The 24,568-nt window shown below is 41.2% G+C and overlaps 1 protein-coding gene across 2 annotated transcripts in view; it reads left to right on the forward strand.

The window, feature by feature from the left end:
* Positions 1 to 24,568, forward strand: part of PATJ (PATJ crumbs cell polarity complex component) — a 429,677-nt gene that overhangs the window by 83,061 nt on the left and 322,048 nt on the right. For both annotated transcript variants that reach the window (XM_030205409.1, XM_030205410.1), the window contains exons 13-16: positions 1,602 to 1,681; positions 7,216 to 7,272; positions 13,788 to 13,922; positions 20,649 to 20,813. In XM_030205409.1, coding sequence (XP_030061269.1) covers positions 1,602 to 1,681; positions 7,216 to 7,272; positions 13,788 to 13,922; positions 20,649 to 20,813 — 437 coding nt within the window. The remainder of the gene's footprint in view (positions 1 to 1,601; positions 1,682 to 7,215; positions 7,273 to 13,787; positions 13,923 to 20,648; positions 20,814 to 24,568) is intronic.

The raw sequence follows: 24,568 nt of genomic DNA on the forward strand, positions 1-24,568 counted from the left end.
TTTCCTAATGAAATGGGCTACCTAAGTATATTAGGGCTGAGGAAGATTTTAAGAAATTTAAAGTGTCTTTAAAAACTTTTAATTTTCAATCAGCATTTGATATTTGGTCTGAGGATGCTAGCAAGGTTTATTAACTTGTTATTTACTTAGGTTTTATAAGATTATGTTATATGGATGGTATGTATGTATGTGTTTGGTCTTTTGTATATTTTTTATTATGGCGTTCTTTTCATTTTGAAGATTTTTCCATATTGTAAACCACTAAGAACCTCTATATGGCAATGGCGGTAAAAGTGTAAATAAACATAGTGTCCGGTTAGTTCCAGAGTAGTCTTGGGGTGGAGTCAAACAAGAACTGGAAGTTGCATGGGTGCCAGCCAGGCATATTCAGTTCCATTGCTTAAAGAGCTAAGCGGGCAGATAGGACACTGCCTTTTACGGTACTATCTTTGCCCGCTTAGCCTTGCAGGCGCCTGCACTGTATATTGACTGGCATCTGCATAACTTCTGCCTCAGTGACTGATCCGGACATTCAATATCTGTGCCAGGATATAGCCCAGCATTGAATATCTCGGCTTAATTCTGCAGAATGAAGTCTAGATATTCAGTGCTGGGCTATATTCTGTCCACTGTCGTGGACTGAATATTGGCCTTTTTTTTTTTTTTTAGTTTAGACAAATAGTTTGTGTGAGCACGATTATGTTATTGACTTTATTTTGTGGCAGTTTTGCAGAGACCAAAACAAAAAGAAACATGAAAACATTTTTTTTTCTGCCAGTGCTTGTTGAAACTTTGTTTGAACTCTCTGCTAAACATTACTTATACTGGGAACCCTATATGTGCACTGAGCTTCTGGCTGAGGTCAAATACAGGACAACCAGCCATTTTGTGCCATCTAGCTCTGTCAAATTGTCTTATGCAACCAGGACAGTATTGCAGCCATGTATGAAAGCTGCAAAGATATAAATGTCAAGATAACTGAGCTCCCACGGAACACTGGTTTAGAACTAGAGCTTATATTAAAGCTCACGTTACTCTCTGGCCTAATTAAATCAGACAAGGGTTTATACCTGCCAAATATATAAATAAAGTCTGCCATTGCATTGTGCTGATGTGGTCCCTTGATAACAATGAAGACTTGTCAGGTGTTTATTTCCCAAAGGGGGTAGTGCAGCTGCAGAATGATGAACATTTAAATCACAGAGTAAAATGATTGTGGGTTCTTTTTTGCCGCTTGGCAATACTATGTGAAATTTTGCTTCACAGCTTACCTAATGGTTTGTTTATTATATTAAATATTCCATACACTGTAGATTTCAGAGCTTGAGTAATGCAGTTTTAATTCTCAAGATGCTTGTTCACTTAAAAGGAAAAACAACAACAAAAAGAAATCCTGTTAACATTGATGGGGCTCCTGGAGGGCATCTTCGTGATTGTCCTCTGTAGTCTATCTTGATTTTTTTTTTTTTTGTAATCAGGCCCATGTTAATGCATTCCGTACTAAGATCATTTAAATTTCGATTATACTATTATTAAAATATTTAGCTGTGCATGTGCTCATCATGATATTGGGTTACTGTAATAGGCATTTTTATATCTAGGGACAGTCACAGACTCTTCACAGAATGATCAGTTGATATCCAAATGGAAGGACCATCTGGGACCTGATTATGAAGTCTTGGTATGTAGTGCATATAAATACTTAATTGAGGTGTGCTGATAATCTTTAAACTCTTAAGGATGGGTAATTGTAAATATGGAGTTTTATAAAAATAGTTTATAACAGACTGATTTGTTTTTCTCTCTAAATACAGATGCCATATATAAAATGGATAAAATGGAGACTACAATATTCTGTTAGTTGCGTTGATAAAGATGTTCTCATGTTAGTAACAGCTTTGCCTTGATGCCTTGAATGTCTGAACTGCAAAATGAAGCTTTGGGTTCTAACCTTCATACAACACCTCTGTTATCACTGATGAAATTAATATAGTGAGGCATAAAATTAGTGGCCACTGGTGATCATAAAAATTATTTGGCAACTGGTTTTAAGCAGAGAGGATTTGTGCTATAGTGGAGGCACAGGAACTTCATTGGTCTTACTGAAGGTTTGTTGTTAGTGAAAGGCCAGGTGCTACCCTGAAACTTGTTATCGTTTTCTATTTGGTTTTTGAAAATATGGATGGAATTGGTGTTTCTTACCTGAGAATCCCTTTTTGAAACCAGTTATTAGCATGTGAGATGGGCAAGTGAAATAAGGTGATAAGCTACTACTACTACTACTACTATTAAACATTTCTATAGCGCTACTAGACTTATGCAGCGCTGTACGAATTAACATGAAAAGACAGTCCCTGCTCAACAGAGCTTACAATCTAAATTGGACAGACGAACAGACAGCTACATTGTCTGATTTCATTTGTCAAGGTAGAATTGTACCTAGGCATATTTTCTCTTTATTTTTTGTTTAATGCAACATTTGTCTTCATAAATGTACACGCTTGGTGATTAAATAGATTGATATTGTTTATTTAATAACCGTTTTCTTTATTAGAAGATAGTTCTAGAAGAGTAATGAGCTAAATAATATACGAGCCAAATAATATACAATATTGTCTTGTTCCCCTTGGCAAATGGTCTGTGTTAAATAGCTTCCCTACAGATAAGTAATGATCTATACCTTTAGGAGGTAAAATTGGGAGGAATATCCCCAGCTACCCTTTATTTATTTATTTATTTATTTAGTTGTTACATTTGTATCCCACATTTCCCACCTATTTGCAGGTTCAATGTGGCTTACATAGTACTGGAGAGGCGTTCACTGACTTCGGTATGAACAGATACAAAGTGATGATGTGGTAGAATAAGGTTCATGAGGAACAGGCGCATAGGGAATCGTAGAGCGGAAGAGTTATGCTTTGGTTTTGTTGTGTTGCAGAGTTCAGGCATTTAAGTTGGTTCGGTAGGGTATGCCTTTTTAAACAGGTTAGTTTTTAGTGATTTCCGGAAGTTTAAGTGGTCGTATGTTGTTTTCACGGTTTTTGGTAATGCATTCCACAGTTGTGTGCTCACGTAGGGAAAACTGGATGCATAAGTTGATTTGTATTTAAGTCCTTTGCAGCTTGGGTAGTGGAGATTTAGGTATGTTTGCGTTGATCTGGATGTATTTCTGGTTGGTAGGTCTATGTCATGAGGTCTGTCATGTATCCTGGGGCTTCGCCATAGATAATTTTGTGAACCATGGTGGAGATTTTGAAAGCAATACGTTCTTTGATTGGGAGCCAATGCAGTTTTTCACATAGGGATTTTGCACTTTCAAATCGCTTTTTGCCAAATATGAGCCTGGCTGCCGTGTTTTGAACGGTCTGAAGTTTCTTTAAGATCTGTTCTTTCCATCCTGCATAAATTCCATTGCAGTAATCTACGTGGCTTAGTACCATTGATTGTATCAAGTTGCGAAATGTTTCCCTCGGGAAGAATGGTTCCTGACGGGTGCTGTGAAGGATCATGTATATGAACATGAGCCAACCTGACAGGTCTGTCATAGGAACTGAATGCTGCCAAGGAGGGAACAGTGTTATTAAATGCTACCTCTGAAAGAACACATTTTTTAAACAGTAAGCTGTTTTACCCCCACCCCCCACCACCACTGGGCCAGCAGCACAGCTTCCTTAACTCCCTGCCAGCCAAACTGCTTCCCGCTGAAACAAATGTGTAGAGGTGCTATCTAGGTCACGCTGCTGATGACTCTGCTGGTTCTGCACCTTAAGAACAGGAAGCTCATGTCAGAAGAGGCAGGACCGGCAGAGCTTTCAGTTATGCAGCCTAGATGGCAGCTCCACCCCAATGCTCTTTTTTTTTTTTTTGCTGGAAGCAGTGGGGCTGATAGGATAATGCTAGAAAAGGGGAGAGATGGGAACACTGGATAATGCTGGAAAACGGGGGAGATGGGAACACGGAGGTAATGCTGGAAAAGGGGGAAGATGGAGGAGAGAGGCTGCTGGAGCACAAGGGAGGGGAGGAAACATACTGGACCAGAGCACAGAGATGCCAAGGGTGACCCATTCCAGAGAGCGCGGTTGAAGGCCAATGAGTGAGATTTTTCTCCTGGTGCATTTGGGGTATACAATTGGCACAGTGGTGAATTTATTGTCAACTCAATTATTTCAAGCACTTACCAACAGTAAACCACATACACGTCTACGGAAACAATTCAACTATAGTTTAAGACCCCTCAAGAGGCAGTGTCCTCATAATTGAAACCTGATCAGACAAAAGTCTGCTATAAGACAAACACCTGAACACACAGCAGATCCTGCAACATGTTCTAAAACCCCATATGATATTATAACAAGCTAAAATTATATTCATGCTTTGATGTAATCTCAGTAAGAGCAACACACAGTTCCTCTACTTCAAAACACTGCACAAATTTGTGCAGAAATACACTCAGATACCAATAACAGCACTAACCCTCAGGATTCAAAGAGGAGCAAACGTGTCTATGAATAGGCAGCACTGTAAATTTTACACCAGGCTCTAGAACTCCAATAGACCACCTAGTGAGAAAAAAAAAAGACTGCTACAGATCTCTACATAGAAACTATATGCTAGCAGAATACTTCACCTTGGTCACAAGCACAAAATGCAGATAAACCCTTGTCACAAAACATCTAGCCACCTGCCTGGGGTTACCCCGTGGCCACTTAGAGGGTCTGTCCCCAGCACAGCTGAGGTCCGTCTGCACCTGCCACTTGTGCTCTACACTAGCACCCTTCTCCCACTGACTGGGTAACAACCGCCTTGGGTGAGTTTCCCGCTCTTCAATTATCCCCAGTGATTTCTAGGTTACTGGAACCACACTCCCAGTGGTCCCACAATTCCTAGAAAGCACTCACAGACCCAACACACAAGCCACCAGGATTCTTTATCAGTCCAGACAGGCAGAACGAACAAACAATTATGTTTATTTGTCTTGGAACAGTGGACAGAAATGTGCAGTTGGCAAACAATAACAGGTAACTGAAATATGGATACTGTCTAAACAGTACTTGAGAAGGTCAAGACATGTAATTCACCGAGCCTCAGCACAAGAGATCTGTCTCTTTCTTCCTGGCTAAGCCTGAAGCAACAGCCAGCATCTGCTGGGTAATTTTCAAAACTCCAGGCCAATCAGAGCCTAGAACAGTCAAGTTTCAAATAAAAACTGCTTGCATCACTACAGGCACTTCCTATTATCTGTGTGCCAAATAAAGAAAGATAAGTCAGTCCTCTGTAACAGCTTTAAGCATAAACATGCACCATCTGCTGGCCAAACAGGAGAAAATACACTTCAGACCATATTGCAGGAAAATAGCCAATACATTCTGCATGCTTAAAACACACTGTTTCTTCACAACCCTCAAGAAATAGGACACAAGGGACTACACGCCAGTAATAGAAATATGAAGGCAAGAAACTAAAGGGGAACCTCAAGAAATCAGATTCTGCATATACAGAATATAGAAAAATAGAAACTCAAATGCAAGATATCAGAGATGTGCATTTTAGAAAACTATCTTATTCCAAAATAAATTAAATTTTTATACCTTTGTTTAAATAATTTATTTGTCCATTTGCTTTAATCCCATTGTCTTTCTTCTATTTTTCTGTTTCTTATGTCTTTGCAGGGTCTCCTGGCCATCTGACATTTCTTTCTCTCCATGCGCACCCTCCTTCTCTCTGCATTCCTATTTGTCCTTTCCAGCATCTCTCTTCTGTGCCCCTGTCCCTATCTTACTTCCAAGTTTAGTATCTGTCCTTTCTGTGTTCCCCCATCCTCCCCCCTTTTCCAGCACCTGCCCTCCCATTGTCCCCATCTCTCCCTTTTTCCAGCGTTACCCTGTGTCCAGATCTCTGTTCTTTTCCAGCATTACCTCCGTGTCCCCATCTCCCCCTTTTTCCAGCATTGCCCCGCCCCCAGTGTCTGCATCTCCCCCCTTTCAGTATTGTCCCTGTGTTTCTATCTCAACCCTTTTCAACTATTGTCTCCTGTATCCCCATCTCCCCCCATTCCAGTATTGTACCTCCGAGTCCCTATCTCTCTTCTTTTCACCATTGTCCCTGTATCCCTATCCCCCCCTTTCCAGTAATGCCCCTCTGTTCTTTTCCAGTATTATCTCCATGTCCCCATCTCCCCCCTTTTCCAGCATTGTCCCCAGTATGTGCATCTTCCCCTTTTCAGCATTGTCCCTGTGTTTCTATCTCACCACTTTTCTACCATTGTCTCCTGTATCTCCATTTCCCCCCATTCCAGCATTGTACTTCTGAGTCCCTATCTCTCTTCTTTTCACCATTGTCCCTGTATCCCTATCTCCCCCCCTTTATAGTAGTGCCCCTCTGTGCCCTTTTTCCAGCATCGCCTTTTTGCTTTTCAATGTCCCTCCCTGTCCACCTTGACCCTCTGCATTCCTGCCTTTCCTTGCCCAGCATTTCTTTTCTATGTCCTTATCCCTCCCATGTTATTCTCCCTGGTCTCTTTCAGCTCTCTCCACTCCACCTCGCGGTCACATACTTCTCCGTCCTGCTCCTGTGGTCCGGCATCACTCCCTCCTCCAGTCCAGCCTCTTTCTTCACAACCCCCACCATCAACGTGAGTCTTTCCTCTCCCTTCTGCCCACTCTCTCCCATCTGCATGATCCTTAGTACTGTCCTGAATTCTTCTCTGGCACCGGCAATAACATAGTTGGCCTTCTGTCAGCATTGGGGCCTCTCCCCAGGTGCGTCCCGCCTATGTGGAAAACAGGAAGTTGCAACAGAGTAGGTGGGATACACCTGAGGAGAGGCCCCAATGCAGACAGAAGACTAACTGTGTTAATTGCTGGTGCCAGAGAAGAATTTTCAGGGCATTACTAAGGACCATACGGAGAGAGCAAGCAGAAGGATGAGGGAAAGTTGCAAGACTCCTGCGGAAGGCAAGGAGAGATACCAGATTCGAGGATAAATTGACCAATGGGCAAGGAGGTGGCTGGGCCCCTCTGTGCAGGGTTCTGGGGCAGCTGCCCCCTCCTTTGCCCATTGGTAAAAGCAGCTCTGCGTGTCTATGTTAAAAGCATTTTAATATAACCAGTTTGAGCAAACTAAGTGTCACTTTAAGTGTTTATAGTGAAATACGAAACCTAAGCATGTGGTTAAATTCCCTTTTAAGTTAATGTACAATTACTTCTTCAAATGTAGGTTGCCAGTTTGGACACAAAGATTGCTGATGATGATCAGCTGCAGAAATACTCAAAGGTCTGTATGACATGTGCTGTTAGAAAATTATTTATTTTTTTCATTATTCAATCACCAACCTTGTCATTGTCTATACAAAAGTTGGGAACTATGGTAAACCAAATCTCTCATCTTTTTAATGTCATTCCCCCAAGTTGCTTTTTGCTTTTTATTTATTTATTCTGTACCCTCAAGTATTAGATTAATTTGCTACTGGATCCTATGGGTGTATAAGTATAGTTTTATTTATTTATAACTTCCCTCTGTTCTGTTTATGTATAACTTCCCTCTGTTCTACTCATCCAAAAAGGCTCAAGGCAGTTACATTCATGTAATAACATAATTGCACCTTACATCAATAAATGGCCCTTGAGCTAAATTGCCCCAAAATAATTTTTATAATGACCAAAATTAATATTTGTATAAAATATTGCACATGTATAATGCTAATAAATGTACTTAAGGCTAAATATTAAAACTGAATCAATGCCATTATGAGGGAGTCTATGGCACGCTGCCATTTCTCCATAAGAACACTCCCCAGAACCCTGCCCAAGGGGGAAGTGACACAAGAGGGGTGGAGCCAAGAGGACATGGCCCAGGAAGTATAAAAGGCCGGGCCAGAGCTAGGTTAAGGAGGCTCAGAGAGAAGCAGGGATGCCCACTGCAGATGCTTCTACCTTGAAGTTGAGAAACTGTGACCAATATGTTCAGATAGGCCAAGTTCAGCTTGGAACCTCTGAAGAGTTTGTGTTTGACCCTTGCCGGCAGCAGGCCAGACTTGTGTGCCTGCTAGAGACTGTGCTGGTATCTCTGGATCCAGGGACCAGGCCAGAGACCAGTAAGAACTGCTGCTTAGAGAAATACATTTGTGTATGCTGTGGCCCTGCAGGAGCAGGCCACCCGAGGACACTGTTATATTTACTGAACTAGTTGAGTATTGAATTTTCCTTTCTGTGACGTGAACAGGAGCCTTTACTAGACACTTTTAATAAATATTATTTGTGTTCACTGTAACTTGCCGAGTGTGCGTGGCTTGTCTTACCTAGTCCCACGGACTTCTCTCGCTCATGTTACCACAGCCATTTACATGTTGTTAGAAAAGCTCAAAACCATTATAATGAAGATATATTAATTTACCCCTATGCACTTAAGAAACATGATAATGTTGTGTGTCACTATCTCATTTTTGTATTTCAACGATTTTTATTGATGAATTATCAAAAGTACAAAAAGTAAACCACCAGAGAATACACTGACATATTCTAGTATACTATCATGGTTAAGCCAAAAGTGAACTAGAACACATTGATTTTCTTCTCCAAATAGACAAACCTTCCTCCCTATCCCCCCCAACCCCCCCCCCCCCCCCCCCCGAGAGTTCCAGCGTGTGTAGCAGGGGGAACACTTCATTGAAAAGCAGGCAGAAAAATAAAACCGGCTACCAACACTAAGGGAATATTTACTTCAAAGACTATTCAAAATCAAACTTCTTGCTCTATGTGGAAGAGATTGAATATATGCACCCCATACTGCCAAAAACGACTTCTTTCGCTTTGGAGAGCCGCCAGCTACCCTCTTCCAACAGCAATAGTACATGTAAACGGTTCTTCTATGCCCAAAAAGACGGCACTGCTTCACCTAGCCATACCCCCAATATGATTCATTTACCCCAAACTGCCGCTTTCCTTATGAAAAGAACGGCATTGCGGTTAGTGACACAAAAATGTTCATATTTATCTAAAAGCAAACCCGCAGGCGTAATCGGCAAAGAGCAGCCCAAGAGCCCTCCCACATACTGTAAAAGCCTCCCAAAATATTTGCACCTTTTGAGCATTCCCAAAAAGCATGGGAAAAAGAATTAGGGCCTTGCCTACATTTCGGGCATACCGGTGTTCCAACCCCACCAATCTTAAACATCTGCTCCTGTGTAAAATAAGCCCTGCGTAATATCCGATATTGACATTCTCTCAATTCAGCACTTATAGAAATGTCAGGTATATATTTAATTAGTGTCATGAAATCTGACAAAGAAATATGCACACCTAGATCCTGACTCCATTTCTCCAAAAGAGCCCTTCGAGGATCCCTCTATCTAAAGACTTGTGGTAATGGGGTAGTTGGTGATATGCCATCAGATCTCTTGGCTCCACCACTCCTTTAGCCTGCAACTGTGCCCAACTTAGCAGCCGACCGTCATCGCCCAACACATGTTGTAAAAGTGTCATCCCTTGCACAGCCCATCGCCCAAAACTGGCATTATCCTGCCCTGGTGGAAATTGTAAATTACCTCGAATAGGGATCTGATCTGAAATTTCCAGATTTCCCCCCAACAAGAGAACCAAATATCGCCAAACCTCCCGCAATGGCCTAAGAATTACACTTTGACGCAACCCCTTTGACAGCATCTTCAAAGAACCTTGCATTAAAGAATTAACAAGCCATGGTGAATAAAATGCAGATTCATAATCTATTGGGGTGAAGTCCTTCTCGCCTAAAAAACATTCTCCAAGATGACGCAGCAAACCGGCTTGATTGTACACACGTAAATTAGGCAGCCCCATACCCCCTTATTTCCATGAACCTGTTAAATATTTAAAGGCCATTTTTGGCTTCTTACCTGCCCATCAGAATTTAGAAAGAAGCTTCCGCAATAAGTGCAAATCTCGCTTCAACAACCGGAGAGGCAATAGCTGGAAAGTATAGAGCCATCTGGGAAACAAAACCATATTAAATAACTGTATTCTACCATGCACCAACAATGTAAGATGCATCCACCATGATAAACACTCTCTAGTCGAGTCCAGCAAATCCATTATATTACAATTGTACAGGAATGTAGTCTTACAACGTAATCTAATCCCCAGGTAGACAAATGAAATGGATTCCCAGCATGTAGGAAACGATCCTACCCAATCTCTTCAAACTGATTCAGTAGTAGGGAGAGCCAAAGACTTTTCAAGATTTAGCTTAAAGCGAGAAAAATCACCATATTCCACAAAACTATCCATAAGTGCTTCTAAAGATCTCTGAGGCTCAGTAATGTGTACTAATATATAATCCGCAAAAGCAAATACTTTGAATTCTTGTATCCCTACCTTAACCCCTTTAATCTCAGGATTACCCAGGATTTCTCTAATCAAAGTGTCCAAAGAAAGTACAAATAGTAATGGAGATAAGGGGCAGCCCTGCTTCATGCCCCTACTAATCCCAAAGGATGATGAGAAAACCCCATTTACCCAGATCACTGCCTGAGGTGAGGCATACAAAGTCTGGACTGCCTTCAAAAAGAAATCTCCCACACCATAGTGATGCAAAGTAGCAAATGAAAACTTCCAATCCACACGATCGAAAGCTTTTTCCTTGTCAAAACTTACTAACAGGGATGGCACCTGGGAATGCTCTACTTGCTCCAGCGAAATAAGAATTTTTCTCAAATTCCTTGTACTTGTAAGTCCTCGGACAAAGTGAACTTGTGGTTCGGCTATCACAGAAGGTAACACCCGAGCCAATCTATTCACCAAAATCTTAGCAAACAGTTTAGCTTCCACATTCAACAGTGAAATAGGCCTATACAAGGAAGGCTGTGTAGGATCCTTCCCCGGCTTCAGCAACAATATAGTCTGGGCTAATTGTAGGGAGCTGGGCTTACACCCATCCATAATAAACTGCGTAAACAGAGATTGTAACATGGGGACAATGGACGGTTGATAGAAGTTTGTAAAATTCAACTTTAAAACCGTCGGAGCCTGGTGCTTTACTTAAGGTACTTTGCTGAGTAGCCAAAGATACCTCCTCTTCAGTTATAGGCGCATCAAGTTTATCCTTATCTTCTTCCAAAAACCGTGGTAGATCCAAGCTATTTAGAAATTTCTCCTTCCAAATCCTCCCCCGCCGGGCGAATGTACAAACGTTTATAATACCTCAGGAAAACCTCTGCAATCTCTGAATCTTTTCTCACCAAAACCTCATTTCCACGATCTATCTGAGATATACTAGGAGAACCTCTAGATCTTTTAACCAAATTTGCCAAAAGCTTCCCCGATTTATTACCGTGACAATATAGCTGAAATTTGTAATATTGTATTGACTTTATCGCCCGAGCAAGGGGCAAGTCACCCAAAGAAGTCTGCAAAGCCAACAACGAGCTACCCTGATGCACAGAAGGAGACTTCCCAAATACGCTCCTTAATAAGTTGCCTTTCTAGCCATAAAATTTCCTGATCTCTCGCCTTCTGCTTGAAAGGAGTATATGCTAAGATTTCTCCATGCAGCACTGCCTTGACTGCCTCCCCAAAACATACTCGGGTGTGTACATGCGCGGCATTATCATTCTGATAATCATCCCACTTATGCAGAAGATATTCTCGAAATTCAGCATCCCAATACAAATGCACTGGAAAACGCCAACGATATGCCTTATCTCCCAATGGCCCAAAGGTAAATGAGCGCCACACGAAAGCATGATCAGAAATGCTATAGGGACCAAACCGTGCCTCCAAAACTGAAGGAAAAAACAAAGACGAGATCAGCCATTAGTCAATATGAGACTGAGACCCATGAGCCCTTGACAAACGTGTATAGTCTCTATCCATGGGGTGTAATGTTTGCCAAATATCCAAAAGATGTAAAGTAGAGCAAAGGAACGGAATACCCCTATTCGGGTTCCCAATATCTCGTTCAGAATTGGGAGATCTATCGAAGGTTGGGTCATGTACTAAATTAAAATCCCCTCCCATAAGAACCGGGATATCAGGCCTCCCCAAAATCCTATGTGTAAGTGTTTGGATAAATTTATGATCATACACATTAGGGCCATAAACATTACACAAGAGTAGCTCTCTGTTACAAATAGCGACTTTGACAATGAGGAATCCACCCTTAGGTTCCTTCCAAGTTTGCAATATTTGAAAAGCCAACCCTTTCCATAATAAGATCAACAACCCCACTTTACGATTTATCGCTGATGTCTCCACCAAATCTCCAACCCACCATCTTTTAAATTTAAGATGCTCTAAAGTTGATAAATGGGTTTCCTGTAAAAACACCAAATCTGCTCTCTGCCGATTTAAAGCCTGCAAGATTTTTTGTCTCTTAATGGGAGAGGTTACTCCATTAACATTCCATGAAATTAATTTAATCGGGGCCATGGTTGATAAAAATGGCAGTACATCCAAAGATCTAATGCATCTAACCAGGTCACGGGGCCACCCCAGCTCATAGCCCAATCCAAAGCAACCGCTTCAAAAAACCAGACTTCAGTCCTCCTCCCCACCACACTGTGACCTTCCAACATAATAAAACAACAACAACAAAAAAAGTAAATAAAAATACCAAACTCATCCCCAACCCAAAACATTATCTCCATTCCCACCCTTACTCCCAAAATGCACAGATAGAATTGCCTCCTTACCACCCTCCCACCCTCGTACCTGCCCTCCCATCACACACCGCCCAGTATGGGTCGAGGCCCGCGTGGAGATCACGCCCCAGAGCCCCCACCTCTTTGTAACTTAGGCACCATTAGCATAACAAGAACACAACAAGGTGCAGCATATAACTATTGTTTAGTTGCCCTATCAGTTCCCGTTGTCTCTTTCCATTGTCCATTGTTCTATTCCCTTAACGACACTTTAACTTTATTTTCGCATAACCCCTCACAATGTAATCCATAACCGAGTTGTAACAAACTGTATTTCCACCATTCACAATGTATTGTAAGCCACACTGAACCCGCAAATAGGTGGGAAAATGTGGGATACAAATGCAATAAATAAATAAATAAAAATAACAATTACTAACAGCATATAACAATTACCATTAACATGTACCTACGCACATGCATACACACACATAAAGAAAACAAACAAACAAAAAAAACCCTATCTCCGTGAAACATCCAATCATCCCATATACCACCCATCTGGACTCAGCCGAGATTTTCAATTCCCATCCCAGCACATCTTTTCTCCCCCCCTATTAAAGGTATATCTTGTGATATTTAAGACAAATTGTCAATAAATCATATTCAAAACCCCAACTGTTCACCTTCACCAGGTTAATATTCATAGTTCGTTGCTCAGAAACGGGATACCCGGAGACACAGTCCAAATCCCCCCTTCTGTATGAATTTATATACAATTAACATAATGAGAGCACATCAGAATGAAGTATATATCAGATTTCCCCAACACGTCTCTTCACAAAAAAAAAACCAAAACAGCTGAGTGTGGAATTGAATTATCCCTGTTGGGTCTTATTGATTTGATTCGGATCAGTTTGATTTTCTTTAAAACTGCACGTCTAATTTCATCAGGTCTTATTTGTATGGTGCATTCTTTGAGGGTTTACATTTGTTTTCCATGAAAGAAGATGATATGAGTATCTAACACCATTTTGTACTGGAATAGTTAGCCACCTGCCTTTTCAACTACCATCTATGCTTTTATATTGCTTGTGTGTGAAATAAATTGAAAATTGGATTGTGCTCAGTTTTTTTGAGGTATAGTAAGTATATAACTTTTTGTTTATAACAGCTATTACCTATTCACACCATGAGATTAGGTATGGAGCTTGACACTTATGATGGGCATCATTATATATCATCTATTGCACCAGATGGTCCTATTGCTAAGCTTGGCCTACTACAACCAGAAGATGAACTTTTGGAGGTAAAGTTATTAACATCAGGCTATTTATTATATTTGTTTAGAAAGTCATTTGGAATGGTTATGAATTATACTAGTAAAAAAGCCCCATTTCTGATGCAAATGAAACGGGGGCTAGCAATGTTTTCTTTTGTGTGCATGTGGGAGTGTGTGTGTCCCTGCCCTCTGGCCTCTCTCCCCTCCCCCCTCTGAGTCCTTCACTGTTACAGAGCCAGCGATTTGATTTCGTGCTCTGCTGTTTTCCTTCACTGACTGTGTTACAGAGAGGGCGGGGCAGACACTCATAGGGAAACCGGATATCTCGCCCCCTTCACACTTCCGGCTGGAGGCTTCATAGAACTGAAGATTCTTGTGAATCCTTGTCCTCGTTCTTATATACCTGTTATAAATTACTAGTAAAAAAGCCCCGTTTCTGATGCAAATGAAACGGGGGCTAGCAATGTTTTCTTCTGTGTGCATGTGGGAGTGTGTGTGTCCCTGCCCTCTGGCCTCTCTCCCCTCCCCCCTCCCCCCTCTGAGTCCTTCACTGTTACAGAGCCAGCGATTTGATTTCGTGCTCTGCTGTTTTCCTTCACTGACTGTGTAACAGAGAGGGTGGGGCAGACACTCATAGGGAAACCGGATATCTCGCCCCCTTCACACTTCCGGCTGGAGGCTTCATAGAACGTTGGTGTTGCTTTTTATATAGAGAAATATGTAGCCAGCCTCCCACTGTGGACTGAGGGTGACACTGGATATCCTACAGAAAAGAAAGAATAATAGGGGTGACTGGTAGAAAAGAAAAACTATGTTTTTTTTTTTAATTTAGGGGTCTCTCCCTTATCAGACTTGATTTATTTATTTTTTATTGGATTGTATATTATTGATTGTAAACTGTTTAGTACTATTGAAAAACTGTTAGATCAAAAATGGAATGGAATATCAAAGAAGCAAGTCGGCACAGGAGGGTATATTTAAATAAAAAAAAAACACCCTTTCCTTGGTGGTGCCTGTCAGGATTGCAGGAGGTCAAAATTATTGCTGGACATACTTATATTAATATGAAATCAGTTTGACAATATTAAACCACCTTCTGACCTCTGATAAACTCTCCCCCCTCTCCTGCAGGAACCATTGAGGATGAAATGGACCAAATGGTGCTCAGAGAGGCCTGATAGCCCTTTGGTTTCTCAATTACTCTTGATTAACATACCTTTTCTTCCATCTGGGAGCAGGGCTTCAAGCACAGAGCTCAGCTTGGGGTCTACTGCCCCCCCTCTCTCTGTCCCGGGCACTTCTCTGTGTCCAGGGCACTAGGTCTCCCTCTTTCTTTCTCCCTGCAGCAGAGGGCACGGGACTCTGCTGGGCTGTCTTTGTTTCTTCTTCTTTCTCTGCACACCTCCATCTTTAGCCACCAGAGCACCTGGCTCTGCTCCCCCCCTTCTCAGACAGCCCTAGTCCAAAGTTTCTTTTTTCCTCTGAACAAACACCCTATCCTTTCTTTCTCCCTCCCTCTAAACACACACCCCAAGACAGCTTGTACCCTTTTCCTGTACTAAGTGCTGTGAGCCAATACATATATGCAAATATAATATACTTTATATATCCAAATCCGTGTGGATTGCGTATTCTTTGGGAACCCACTGCCTCTGTGAAGTGGACCCCGGGACCAACCCTAGACAACGATAGCTGACAGTGCCCACAAATCAAATATTTACAGTTCATAAAAAGAAAAAGCTGGGTATAGAGCTTCAAAGTCCTTGGATCTGAAGCACTTCTCTGGTTTTCTTCTTTAATGGCCTCCTTCATGGCCCAAGGTGGGCATCCCCACTGCTTTCTATTCACATCAGCTCTTTTCATTAAGAGAGGCTGGAACCTAAATTATGCACCACTGGTGTTTATTTGCTCTGGACAATAATACAACAGAAGAACTGTAATTCTTTTAATTTGGATGGAGATGTGATACTGGACTCTGCGGTTTGGCTTATAGCCTAGGTCCTCTCGGATTTGTGTCTCATCGTACTCCGTTAGTGTAAGTTCATAGTTTGGTCAAGGCCAGGAAGCTTGTGTTACAGCAGTAATGCGTAGCAGTTGGCTTAACTGTTTGTCGAAGGTACAGTTTACTCCAGGGTGTGAAGTACTCCTTTTGGGCAATCGTCAGCACTCCTGTTCTGAACTATTTTGGAGGAAAGAAGACCCTGGGTTCCTGATTAAATGGCCCTTTACACTTCCCTGCAAACCTAATGGGGGTGGGGAGGGACTCTAGCTTAGTGACTGACAAGGCAAGTCAATCCTCCATGATCTTATAGTGCAAAAAGGTCAGGTTAGAAACGGAGACTCCCAAATGTTCCACTTTCTAGACATAAAGTGCACATTTATTTAGTGTGTATCACTGTTCTCATTCCTGTGAAGTCAGAACTGAGGGGCATATATATCTTACTGTGTTTTTTTTTTATTAGTACTTAGATGCGAGCAACGCATTTGAAACTAAATAAAGATGTTATTCATTGGGGCTCAAACTAAATTGACTAATTTAGGAGTGGCCTAGTGGTTAGGGTGGTGGACTTTGGTCCTGTGGAACTGAGTTCGATTCCCGGCACAGGCAGCTCCTTGTGACTCTGGGCAAGTCACTTAACCCTCCATTGCCTGCCACATTGAGCCTGCCATGAGTGGGAAAGCGCGGGGTACAAATGTAACAAAAATACAAAAAAATAAAATAAATTTATTCATTGAGATAGAGGATACAAAATATAACTTAGAGAAGTCACTATAAATACTGGGTTATTAATCTGGATTCTAATTTGCGTATGGAAACCCAGATAAGTCAATTGGTAAAAAGTGTTTTTTGGACTATGAGGAAATTAAGAGTCAGTAAGTATACACAACTAGATAATTTTAGATTAGCAGTTGAATTGCTAATCTAAACCTCTCGTTTAGACTACTGCAATCTGCTTCTTGCTGGCCTCCCACTTAGTCACCTCTCCCCTCTCCAGTCGGTTCAAAACTCTGCTGCCCGTCTCATCTTCCGCCAGGGTCGCTTTACTCATACTACCCCTCTCCTCAAGACCCTTCACTGGCTCCCTATCCGTTTTCGCATCCTGTTCAAACTTCTTCTACTAACCTATAAATGTATTCACTCTGCTGCTCCCCAGTATCTCTCCACACTCGTCCTTCCCTACACCCCTTCCCGTGCACTCCGCTCCATGGATAAATCCTTCTTATCTGTTCCCTTCTCCACTACTGCCAACTCCAGACTTCGCGCCTTCTGTCTCGCTGCACCCTACGCCTGGAATAAACTTCCTGAGCCCCTACGTCTTGCCCCATCCTTGGCCACCTTTAAATCTAGACTGAAAGCCCACCTCTTTAACATTGCTTTTGACTAGTAACCACTTGTAACCACTCGCCTCCACCTACCCTCCTCTCTTCCTTCCCGTTCACATTAATTGATTTGATTTGCTTACTTTATTTATTTTTTGTCTATTAGATTGTAAGCTCTTTGAGCAGGGACTGTCTTTCTTCTATGTTTGTGCAGCGCTGCGTATGCCTTGTAGCGCTATAGAAATGCTAAATAGTAGTAGTAGTAGTATTTGAGCATTTCCAGAAACTTACAGAAACATTACAAGTGGTTTAAAATGCAGTAATTAATCTTGGTTTGAAAAAGTCTGATAGGATAACTCCATTTTTCATACTGTTGCATTGGCTTCCAGTGAGGCAAGAGTTCTTTATAAACTATACTTTTTTTTTAAATATTTAAAATCTTAACATAAGAATAACTGTACTGGGTCATACCAGTGGTTCATCTAGCCCAGCATCCTGTTTTCAAGTACCTAGCAGAATCCCAAATAGTAGCAAGATTCATGCTACCAATCCCAGGGCAAACAGTGGCTTCCCCCATGTCTGTCTCAGTAGCAGACTATGGACTTTTCATCCAGGAACATGTTCAAACCTTTTTTAAACCCAGATATGTTAGCTACTGTAACTACATTCTCTGGCAATGAGTTCCACAGCTTAATTATTCATTGAGTGAAAAAAAAAATTCCTCCTATTCTTTTTAAAAGTATTATCAGGTAACTTCATTGAATGTCCCCTAGTCTGTACTTTTTGTAAACCTCTGTCATATCCCTCCTCAGCTGTCTCTTTTTCCAAGCTGAAGAGCCTTAACCTCTTTAGTCTTTCCTCATATAGGAAGAGTTCTATCCCCTTTATCATTTTTCATGGTCCATCATGAGCCCTTGGACCATCATAGGGCCTCTGAACCAGGGGATCTGCAATGGTCCCACTGAATGGTTGACGAGTTGCCTTGTCGAGAGGGATCCAGAGGGTAGCCCTGAAAAGGATCCTTGGGGGCAGGCCTGGCGAACCAGGACCTGGAGTGGCCCTGAAAAGGACCCTTGGAGGCAGACTTGGCAAACCAGTACCTGGAGTGGCCCTGAAAAGGACCGTTGGGGCCATGTCTGGAATATCGGGACCTGGAGTGGCCCTGAAAAAGGACTCTTGGGGGCAGACCTGGTGAACCAAGACATGGGATGGCCCTGAAAAGGAACCTTGGGGACAGATCTAGACTGGAGACAGAATGTAGACACTGAGCTGGGCTGGAGGCAGGATGTCAAGGCTGGTTAGATAGGAGACAGTAGGACAAACTAGACTAAAGATCCTGAAGCAAGCTTGACTAGAGATGCTGAGGCAAGCTGTACTAGAGACACAGAAGCAAACCAGCAGTTGAGAGAGTGAGGCCTGAGCAGGTCCGGATGGGAACAGCAATGGACAAGACTGAAAGGAGCTATATTAAAGGCAACTAGCCTTTATGTTAGAAAATTACATTAAAAGTAATAGGTTTGAAAAATAAATAGAATTCAGTGGTGTAACACCCTGTAGCTCAGTATTAATTTTAATCTTTTAATGATTAGCACGTGCTAAACACTAAGTCCCCCTTAGGAACATATAGGCATTTAGTGCACTCTAATTTTAGCACACTCTAAAAACGATGGCACACCTTAGTAAACAGGGCCCCAAATGTCATAACTGCTAATTGCAACAAATGAAGCTTTATTTTTAATCACAATCTCAATATTACATTTTTTTTTAGTGTTCTAGGACTTCAATTATTCATTCACCTTAAAAGATAAGTGATTAATATTCTATATTTATGTTGACATGATATTAGTGGACTTGATATGAGCGGAGGAGTAGCCTAGTGGTTAGTTCAGTGGACTTTGATCCTGGAGAACTCAGTTCAATTCCCACTGCAGCTCCTTATGACTCTAGGTGAGTCACTTAAACCTCCATTGCCCCTGGTACAAAATAAGTACCTGAATATATGTAAACCGCTTTGAATGTAGTTGCAAAAAACCTCACAAAGGTGGTATATCAAGTCCCATTTCCCTTTCCCCTTTAGTAGATTCTACCAGAATATGGACACTTGAGATTATTATTTTGAAAAGTTCACATTTAGCACATATCACACAGTAAGAAGACCATGATGACTTTTTCGAGCTAAGAAAATGATTCACTGCAATTAGCAAGTATGTCATTGAATATTAAGTTCTAACCACAGATAGAAACAGTGGCATTGTATCTGATGATATTCTTTCATTAATTGAAAAAAAAAAATCGTTTTTGGTGACTGGTGGCACCCACATGTTTTGAAAGAGAAGAGGTTCCACATTAGGCATCACCACCAAAGAAAAGGATTTAGTGTCAATATAGACAATATGTTGCAATCTACTGAATGTATAGAATGTTAGGATTTATTAGGAAAAGAATAGAGAATAAACAAAGAATATCATTATGCCACTGTATCGCTCCGTGGTGAGACTCCACCTTGAGTATTGTGTGTCGTTCTGGTTGCTGCATTTCAAAGATGTAGTGTATGGAAAAGCACAGAGAAGGCCAACCAAAATGGTTAAGGGAAAGAAACAGCTCTCATATGAGGAAAGTCTAATGAGATTAAGGCTCCTCAGCATGGAGACAAGTCAAATGAAGGGAGATATGATACTACTACTACTACTATTTAGCATTTCTATAGCGCTACAAGGCATACGCAGCGCTGCACAAACATAGAAGAAAGACAGTCCCTGCTCAAAGAGCTTACAATCTAATAGATAGTGATCTATACAATTCTGAATGGAGTGGATTGGGTAAACTTGAATCAATTGTTTACTCTCTCAAAAAGTACAAAGTCTAGGGAACACTCCATGAAGTTACATAGTGGGACATTTAAAACAAATAGGATAAATACTTTTTTTCACTCGTGTGTATAAAGTTAAGCTCTGGAGCTCATTGTTGAAGCAAGTGGTAAAATCAGTTAATGTAGCTGGGTTTAAAAAAGGTTTGGACAGATTTCTAGAGGATAGATACATAAACCATTCTTAAGGTAGACCTTGAGAGGCATTATTTATCCCTAAGTTAATTAACATAGAATCTTGCTACTTTTTTTTGCAGTCTGACAGGTACTTATGATCTGGCCAGGCTTGAAAACAGGATTCTGAGCTACATGGACTGTTAGTCTGACCCAGAAAGGCAACAGTTAGTTCTTATACTCCTGTTTAAGGTAGCTTAGTAAAAATATATCTGTGCTTTGGCTTGTAAAATCTGTTAGAGAAAGTAATTGTTTAATAACCATAGTAGTTACAAATTCATGTACCCTGCCTTCATTTTAGGTAGTGTGGGGCATATTCTATAATGAACTGACTGGTTTTAGATGGAAAGATTAAGATGATGAATCTGAGTGTGAAATTCTTCCTTTATTAGGTCAATGGCATGCAGCTGTACGGAAAGTCCCGCAGGGAGGCAGTGTCCTTTCTTAAAGAGGTACCGCCTCCTTTTACCTTGGTTTGCTGTCGGCGATTGTTTGATGATGGTAACGAAAGCTTTGTTGATGAACCTGATCCTATGAAGATTCAAGCTCTCCAGAAGGTATTGATGCAAGATAACTGACTTAAGTAATGTAAAATCTGGTAAATACCTTTTGTGCATTATTATAACGTAAGACAGTCTGTTCTTTCAGGAGGAAATAACACATCTTAAATAAAAACTTTCTTCTCCAGTTATTCACTTTTTTTTCCTGCTTTTCTTTCATGTATTGCAGGAGCTTAACAGGGAAAGAATGTAGGAGGTTAAATTTCTACTGGACAGAAGATAACAATATAGGGGGTCAATATTCAGCATTGATAGTGAGCATTTTGCTGACCGCTGTCGGCGCTATTCGTAGATACTCAGTGCTGGGCCATTTCCAGGCTTCGACATTGAAGATCCAGTTTATGCAGAGCTGGCTAACACATAGCCGGTTAAGTCGATATTCAGAACTTAAGCGTGTTTGGGTTAGTGCATAAAGTTAGGGCTGTGATTTATACAGGCCTATTTATGCGCATACCCTGATTGGTTAATTGCTAAATATTGCTGGCTAGTTGCTGACTCTGCCACCAGAAAGCCCCCAAAATAGCTAGTTTTCACTATCTGCTAATTTTCAGTGGTGATAACTGGTTAAGTACTGCTGAAAATTAACAAAGAGTCCCGAACAAGTGATTTAACCTGACAGCAGCTGGTTAAATTGTCTTTAATATTGACCAGATAGTAAATTATGACAGACTGAATGGGCCATTTTTGTGCCTAGCAAGGATTTCAGGGTTGTATCTCCTGTTCCATACAAGTTACTCTTCTTGAGGTGCATTATGCCTTAAAAAAAAATGTGGTGTAAATATCACAGTATGTAAAGCTCAAAAAGAGAGCAACATAGAACTAACAGCTCAAACACACAAGCTTTATTTTAATCAAAATCTTAATATTAAAAGCAAGCTTAAATAAAATAATTTCCACAGACAATAGAGGCAATAGAGGGTGACTTGTCAAGAAGCTTAAGAGTATCAGTGAGAGAATCGGGGTTTGTCCTTTACTGATTCTCAACCCACTGTAATCATTTGGTTATTCTTCCACCCATTTGATTTCTGTAGACTGGAGCTGGACCTTTTTATCTTGTTAATATAACAGAGATACTGGTGCCAGAAATGGTATTCAGAGCTGATGAGTCAGGGAAACTGAATGAAATCTCTATTAACCTGGAGGATGTAATGGCACAGTTTGACAAATTGAAAAGTAACAAATCTCCTGGACCAGATGGTATTCATCCCAGAGTACTGATAGAATTGAAAGATGAACTTAAAGAACTATTGTTAGTAACATGTAATTTATCTTTAAGATCCAGCATGGTACTGGAAGATTGGAGGGTGGCCAATGTAATGCCAACTTTTAAAAAAGGTTCCAGAGGAGATCCGGGAAATTATAGATTGGTGAGCCTGACGTCTGTGCTGGGTAAAATGGTAGAGATTATTAAAAAGAACAAAATTACAGAGCATATTCAAAAGCATGGATTAATGAGACAAAGCCAATATGGATTTAGTGAAGGGAAATCTTGTCTCACCAATCTATTACATTTTTTTGAAGGGGTGAACAAACATGTGGATAAGGGAGAGCCAGTTGATAGTGTGTAGCTATATTTTCAAAAGGCATTTAACAAAGTATCGCATGAAAGACTCCAGAGGAAATTGGAGAGTCATGGGATAGGAGGTAGTGTCCTATTGTGGATTAAAAACTAGTTAAAAGATAGAAAACAGTAGGGTTAAATGGTCAGTATTCTCAATGGAGAAGGGTAGATAGTCTGGTTCCCCAGGGGTGTTTGCCGGGACCTCTGCTTTTTAACGTATCTATATAATAATTGGTAACTCTGCTTCCCTAGATGGCTGGATGGCTGGGTTCGTAACAGCATGCTGACGTCAGCTCGCCTCCAGCACTCCCTTCCCTCTCAGTGTCCCACCCTCGTGGCAAGACAAAATGGCATCAGAGGAGGGCGGGACACTGAGAGGGAAGGCTGGAGGCAATGCGAACCCAGCCTGCCGCCTCTGCGACCTGAGGTAAGATGAACGGCTTAAAGGCAGGGCGGCAGGAAGGACAGAGTCACTGGCCATGGATGGGAGGAGAGGGGAGGATCACTGGACATGGGAGGGGAGGGCAGGGCAGAGGAGAATCGCTGGACATGGAGGGGAGGTAAGCATCGTGGGAGACAGAGGGGAGGGCAGGGCAGAGGAGAATCGCTGGACATGGAGGGGAGGCCAGAATCACGGGACACGGAGGGGATGGGAGGGACGAATTGCTGGACATGGAGGGGAGGGCAGGGGAGAGAGGAGAAATCGCTTAGAGAAGAGCCTTCCTAGAGATGGGAGTAACTAGTTAGGTAATTAAATTTTGCTGACGACACAAAGTTATTCAAAGTTGTTAAATTGCAAGAGGATTGTGAAAAATTATGAGGACCTTATGAGATTGGGAGATTGCGTATCTTAATGGCAGATGAAGATGATGTTTAATGTGAGCAAGTGCAAAGTGATGTGTGTGGGAAAGAGGAACCTGAACTATAGCTATGCAATGCAAGGTTCTAAGTTAGGAGTCACTGACCTGGAAAGAGATCTAGGCATCATCGTTGATGATATGTTGAAACCTTCTGCTCATTGTGCGATGGCAACTAAGAAAGCAAATAGAATGTTAGGTATTATTAGGAAAGGAATGGAAAGAAAAATGAGGACGTTATAATACCTTTGTATTGCTCAATGGTGCGACCGCACCTGGAATATTATGTTCAGTTCTGGTCACCGCATCTCAAAAAAGATATAATGGAATTAGAAAAGGTACAGAGAAGAGTGACAAAAACTATAAAGGGATAGGATGACTTCCCTATGAGGAAAGGCTAAAGCGGCTACGGCACTTCAGCTTAGAGAAGAGACGGATGAGGGGAGATATGATAGAGGTCTATAAAATAATGAGTGGAGTGGAGTGGAAGGGGTAGACTTGAATTGCTTGTTTACTCTTTCCAAAAATACTAGGACTAGAGGGTACGCAATGAAGCTACAAAGTAGTAAATTTAAAATGAATTAGAGAAAATATTTCTTCACTCAACTTGTAATTAAACTCTGGAATTCGTTGCAAGAGAATGTAGTAAAAGCAGTTAGCTTAGCAGGGTTAAAGAAAGGTTTGGATGGCTTCCTAAAGGAAAAGTCCATAGAGCATAATTAAAATGCACTTGGGGAAAATCCACTGTTTATTTCAAGGGTAAGCAGCATAAAATATATTGTACTTTTTTGAGATCTTGCCAGGTATTTGTGATCTGGATTGGCCACTGTTGGAAACAGGATGCTGGGTTTGATGGACCTTCGGTGTGTCCCAGTATGGCAATACTTATGTACTTCTGTAAATATGATAGATCTCAGGATTCATCTATTTTAAATACATGTAATTGAAGGGCTTATTTCTATAGTCCTCTGAGTCCAATGCAACTAATAGGGACCTAGTGGGTTTTAGAAATAAGCCCTTCATTTTGCTGTCAGCCATTGATGAATTTTACATCAAATATTTCCCAGACCTCGTATACTCAGGAGCAGCAAACCAAACTTAAATTATTTAGTTTTGTATAATTTGGGACATGTCCATTTCTTTGAAAGACATGCTGGGTGAGGTATAGTGTAACAAAGAGGATGTATGGTTTTTTGAATCAGTCACATTTTATGTACCAGTTAATTTAGACTTATGCAGTACTTGTGTGTCAAGGAATGGGGACACCAGCAATAAACTTGTGTATTAAAATTAAGGTGCTCTTTTACTAAAGTGCAGTAAGTTTTTGCATTTAC

Source organism: Microcaecilia unicolor, chromosome 6 (genome assembly GCF_901765095.1).
Source record: "Microcaecilia unicolor chromosome 6, aMicUni1.1, whole genome shotgun sequence".
Lineage (NCBI taxonomy): Eukaryota > Metazoa > Chordata > Amphibia > Gymnophiona > Siphonopidae > Microcaecilia > Microcaecilia unicolor.